General features: G+C 37.6%; 1 protein-coding gene across 34 annotated transcripts in view; it reads right to left on the minus strand.

The window, feature by feature from the left end:
• The window catches only part of NEB (nebulin), a 215969-nt gene extending 210687 nt beyond the window's left edge, over positions 1-5282 (minus strand). For all 34 annotated transcript variants that reach the window (XM_074363636.1, XM_074363662.1, XM_074363660.1 and 31 more), the window contains exons 1-4: positions 5160-5282; positions 4463-4546; positions 3851-3915; positions 286-327 (exon numbers count right to left, since the gene is read on the minus strand). In XM_074363636.1, the coding sequence (XP_074219737.1) occupies positions 286-327; positions 3851-3886 (78 nt within the window). In that variant the 5' untranslated portion in view covers positions 3887-3915; positions 4463-4546; positions 5160-5282. The remainder of the gene's footprint in view (positions 1-285; positions 328-3850; positions 3916-4462; positions 4547-5159) is intronic.
• Positions 5283-6012: the final 730 nt, after the last annotated feature.

The raw sequence follows: 6012 nt of genomic DNA on the forward strand, positions 1-6012 counted from the left end.
ACAGTCAGAGAGTGCTGATAGCCAATGACATTATTCTAATAAGCATCACCTACACCAAAAATACCACACAAGCTATGGGGGAAATCATCCCTAGCCATATTGGACATGCTGAAAAACATGTTATAAAACAATGGACGTTCATTCTTGTACCACCATTGCTGGGCACACTTAGGGGAGTGATCCTCTCAGATTCTCCATTTTGCCAATTCTGTGGCCGTGGGAGTCAGAGAGACTTTTCTTGTTTTAATGAGCATGCAGTTCATGCAGGTGTGGGCTGGGTCTTACCTCTCCGGGTACATCTTCATAGACTGTCTCCTCTGTGTAATACTGTAAACAGAGAACAAAGGTGTCATGAGAACCAAAGAAATCACCCTTGCTCTGCCTCAGTTGAATCACGTGGCTTATTTCACTAGTCCAGTTGGTTTTCAGTATTTGTGGGAAGGAAGTAGATGAGGGAAGCTGTTCACATTTTGGAACCCATTCCAACTGTGTGAAACTTCAGGGTAGCTAAAGTGAAAGCCATCAGACTGGACAAAGATGCAGAATGAGAAAGGTGTCTTAGGCTGGGTATATATCAGGTGAAGCTATTTCACTTGGAACAAGTAAAATTTTTTCATAGGGTAACCAAGACAGAATTTGCTGAGAAAAGGGTATAACAATATCTTGAGTGTATGAGTTGGGCCAAGAGGAAATGTGATAAAACACTGTTTGCTGACTAACAATAAAACAGACACCTCAGTGTGAATAACATTTTAAAACATTGCATCATGGAAATGATAGATCCCAAGGCACATACCATCTCATTACCCCTCTACCACCCTGACTACTAAGTAATGAGAGTTTCTCATGTAGTGATGGGTACATCCCTTCCAGTAGTGGTGGTGTAAAAGGGATGCTACGATGAAAATTTACAAATACCAATGGGAGAAGGAAAAAATGAGAAGATTCCTCATCATAAAATGTGGGGAAGTTAGGCAGCAATTTGCCACTGATGGTTCTGAGGTGCCTGCAGACAAGATCTGAGGTCAAATCTACTTTTGTACCGCTTCTGACATCACTAGCAATAAATAGACATGGGTAGGAACTGGCTGACATTTTGTTTCAGATGTGTAAGGAGAGTGGAATCCTGCCCCCAGCCTCACCCAGCAAACCTAGGGGAACAGAAGGAAAAGCCAGTTTAGGCCAAGGCATACAAGGAAGGGGATAAAAATGAAACACTTGGCTCATTTTTTTTTCTCAGTCAACAAAATGTATAATATTTTATGCTTCATTTTTTCCTTTACCACCAAAACATATACTTAAGGAAAGGGGGAAACTGAATGCAAAATTCCCCTCGAAGTCCTCCTTTCTTTTACCCTGGTTCAGTGAACTCTCATCAGATTACTTAACCATTGTCAATAGGCTACATGCTCTGTTTCACTTGCAGTAAAATTAGCATAAAACTAGCTTAATGTCCCCTACTCTTATGGTTTCTTTGCTCCTGTACTTTCTTTTTTTTTTAATTTGAAATCTAATTCTGTCTCTGTGCCCTTATACATAGCAACAGAAGTCACAAGCTCTTACAGGACAGAGAATTTCTTTTTTATGAGCTGTGCCTCCATCACATGGGAAGTATCATTTGGAAATGCTGTTTGATGCTGATCTACGTGGAACCATTTTCCTGGCTGCACAAAGCATCAATGACTTGAAAAGAAATATTAAACTAAAATCAGTGAGTCACAACTATTTTGGATTTTCTTAGCATCCAAGTAAAAGCAGCTCTTTGGTAGCCATCCAATTTTACCTTTGCTGGGTTTACATCATTAGTAAATCTATCTCAGAAATAAGCTTACCAAAAAAAGGCAACCTTATCCAAATGGTTGGCATTAATTTTTATACCAAATCTCACTTTTTTTCTTTTAGAGCTGTTTCACTAATTAGATAGTATATCTTTGCTTCTTTTCCTTTCTTTCCAAGTTTAAGTTTGAGTAGAGAGTGACAGTACAATTTTATTTAGTTGCCTAAGATTCCCCAGGAGATATATTTTTAAAGCTAGTTCCTGTCTGTTTTGGGAACTCTTCCCTGCCCATTTTCTTCAATCTGCCACCATCTCTTTCTCATGGCTTTTTTTTTTTTTTTTTTTTTTTTGAGGTCAGAGAGACCTTGGTTCAACACTTCTGGCAGAAAGTTTATTGGTTTAGCACCTTCTGGTCAGACCCAGAAGCAGTAATGGGAATAAAATGGCAAAGATGAGCTGCCTACAAATAGCTTCCTCCATTTTTATGACATCTAGTTAGTTAAGTCCATCAAATCTAGCACTAAGTACAATTTCCAGTGACCGATGAACACAATTATATTAAGAAAATAAGGTATATTTAAGCTGGAGGCTAAAATGTATTCTTGGTATTACCATCATAGGGAAGACAATTTAATTTATAATTGTATTAGTGCTTGACAGTGATTATTCTGATTGTTAGGGGGTATATGTAAAATGCACACTCATGACAATATCGAACATTGAAGACATGGCCTTTCGCATTTAAGCCAGAGAGGTTGAATGTTATATTGTATGAAGGTTGGTCTGGTGTGTTCTTTTTTGTTCCTTCATATTCTTCAATAGTAAAAGTAATTTTATTTGTAGAATAAAATACGATGTTCTTGATCTAAATATAAACTGCTCCATAAAGACAAATTTTGGCATATTCATTTGGAATTTGATTCTGGGTAGCTCTTAAAGCTAATTTCATTCTTATCAAAAAGCACAGGTTTTCAAAAGTACCTCCAAGTGTCTTGGGCACTTGGAGAGGTTCACATGTTTAGATCATCGTCGTTAATTGGTAATAATTAAGCACTTTTAAATTCAGTGGCAATGTATCTATATGGATGCTAAAAGAGCTAAAAGAAAAACCAAAACATAATAAAAACAAAACAAAATAAAATAAATATAAAGAGGGGAGCGTATAGTTCAGTGGTAGAGCACATGCTTAGCATGCAGGAGGCCCTGGGTTCAATCCCCAGTACCTCCTCTAAAAATAAACCTAAATACTTCACCCCTTGCCAAAGTAAAATAATTAAATAATACAACAATAAATATTTTAAAAATAAAGAAATAAACCGAATTACTTCCTCCCTACAAAAAATAAATAAACAAACAATTAACAACTTTGTATATCGTGTCAGATACCCACCAATAACCCTGAGGGAATTTTTCAAGATGCCCAATATGGTCTTTGTTCTTCTTCAAAAATCAAATGCAAAGCTAGTCTTGTTCCCTTGAATAAATATAATAGAGTTGGTGGAAAAGGTGGTTCCACTGTCACTTGTGGGCATTATGAGTTTATTTTTACATATGTGTGTATGTGCAAATATACATGTATATAAAATCTCACATACATATAACCTCATATCTATATCATTCTAAACATTTAATCTATTTTGCCATGTAAATAGATAATTAGCTGGCTGAAGCCAAAAGCAGCTCTTTTTCCTCTACTGCTATGCAGGCACTAAGAAACAGAGTTCAGTTCTCAGAACTTCGCCTTCATCTCCTCTGTTCCTTTGATCATAGAGGGTGGGAAGTGGGGAAGACAAGTTAAAATCTGCCTTTACCCCACACTTTGTTTTTTTGAGAGTTTAAAGAAAAGCAAAAGTGGGAAACAGTGATATTTCTTTTCAATTCTAATCTCACATAATTACAGTGAGACTGAATGTAAAATATTCTTTTCTTATGCTTTAATGATGACTCTTTGTGAATTTATAATAGACAATGTATTTTTCGAATGATTAATTCACCTACATGGCTTTGATTGCTGCCACATAAAATACTTTGCTGTCAGAGCCGGTTTTTTTTTTTTCTTTTATTTAATCTTACCTCCACCACCTCCTCATACTCTTCGTCATCTGCCATTTTCCCAGAGTAGTAGTGGCACCTACAAACTTCACATTCCAGACAAATGAAAATCCATTAGAATCTATTCCCAGGACTGAAATCATCTTATAATATTACAAAAAACAGAATTTAAAGCTAACATATTCTATATATTTATATATTTTTGCGGGCTAAGTGAGAGAAAACATCGAAATACAGGTCTAAAAAAACAGGCTTCAAATGTCTTTTTCTCAATTCCCTCAAGAACATGTTGCATATTGCTACTCCTAGCTATGCAATCAATTTAGCTAAAGTTGTAAAATGAAGTTGAGGTCAGGGAATGAGGGGGTTTGAATTCAAAGAAACAGAGTATTTACATTTCCAAATACTTGGAGAAAAACATTTTCAAGCATAATTTCAAGCAAAGCTTTTAGAGAAAGTTCAGTTTGGCTTTCGGGAAAAGCTGGAAATTTTCCCCTGTAGCACCAAAATTCTCAGAGGGCTGCCTTAGGTCCCCACACTGCTCTCCTACATTGTATGCAATAGAGCCTATGCTTCCAATTAGAACACATAAAAATAAATCTGCCAACAGATTTTAAAAGGAAAAACAGAAACCTCAAGGCAATGGGATTATTTTCCTCCCGAACAGCATTGGCTTGTACGGATTTCTCTCTTTCGGTTCTGTAGCTCTGTTCAAACCTGAAAAATCACAAATTGTTAAAGCATTGACCAAAGTACATATGAGATTGTGGGTCTTGGCCTACGCTTCTAATTCAGGAACTAGCCAAAGGGTCTCCCAAGGCTTCCCGGGTTTGACGCCAGACAGCGGGACTCTTGATAAAAGTGGATGATGATTTGGAGCAGCTGTTCCTGCGCCCGAGCTATTTGCCATGTAAACCAATACCCCAGCTGTGGCTGGTTTTGTGAAGCTAGCAAAACTACCACTCCTTCTGAGGCAAATGAAGCCCAGCAGAACAGGGTAAATATAGGAAGGTAGAACATAGATCCTTTTTCAGTCTAATATATTTAGAAAGAAAAGCAAAGGCAAAAAACGACAAAAAAAATTTTTTTGTTAGACAAGAAAGCCAACTTAGTCAAGCAGTAAATTGGTTAGTATAGGACTTGACTCTAGTCATGCACTACATGTCAGATATTAGTAGGGCCTGAGTAGGGCAAGGGGGTTAGACATTCCTCCTCACGTTTCCCTTACTCACTTTCCCAGTTATGACCCAAACTTTAGAAAATACTTCAAAGGGAGTTGTGGAACATCTTCTGAGAGAACCTGACAGAAAAAACCATAAATTGGCCTTACCTTCAGTCTACCAAATAAATTTTTTCAGCAGCAAAGCCTCTCCCAACTCTCCCCTCCTGAGAACCCCAGACAAGAGCCAGCGTGGTGCCTGGGCTCCGAATTATCATGTGGTCAGAGCAGCCAATCAGATCTTGAGTCGCTCAGATTTCAGAAGCTAAATATACTGAGTGATCTTCTGAAAAACACCTGTTCATCAATTCCACTAAAGGATAAAGGGTAACAAATTGCTTGCATAGAACTATTCAAATGTAATGGAATTTTACCTAACTTCCAGCAGATGGGGTTCAAACTGAGGTTTACTCTCTCATTTCCTAAGGCCCCATCTAATACCATATTCACGCAAAAGAATTTAGAAGAAAATAAGCATAACTTTAAAGGGCTTTAACCCTTCTGTAACTGCTTTCCTCCCGTCACTGATCCAATCTTCACGGAGATAAATATGGTCGCTCTTAATACAGCTCACCAGGTGAGCCACAGATGAGTTACAGGTGTTGATATGAAAGAAACAGGGATGAGATCCAGAAAACACCAACGTGGCAAAACCGACTTTTTAAACTGTGATAAAATGGGGTGACAGGTGAAAATATTTGATGGTGAAACAAGATAAGGTATCCACAGGGCATAATTAGAGAGATTAGACCCCATGATTTTTCTATTACTAAACCACTGTCATAGTCATCACCTTCTCTCTTCCTAGGCAAGCCTAGCTGCTAGGAATACAGAACCTCTCTCACATGTAGCTGAGTAACTGATTTTCCATTTACTCAGATGGTTCCTAGAAGCAAAGTATGAATGCAGGCATAAAAGAGTTTAATTTCTGAACAGCAAAAGCAGAAAAAAAATGGAAGTGAGG

This window comes from Camelus bactrianus, chromosome 5 (genome assembly GCF_048773025.1).
Source record: "Camelus bactrianus isolate YW-2024 breed Bactrian camel chromosome 5, ASM4877302v1, whole genome shotgun sequence".
NCBI lineage: Eukaryota > Metazoa > Chordata > Mammalia > Artiodactyla > Camelidae > Camelus > Camelus bactrianus.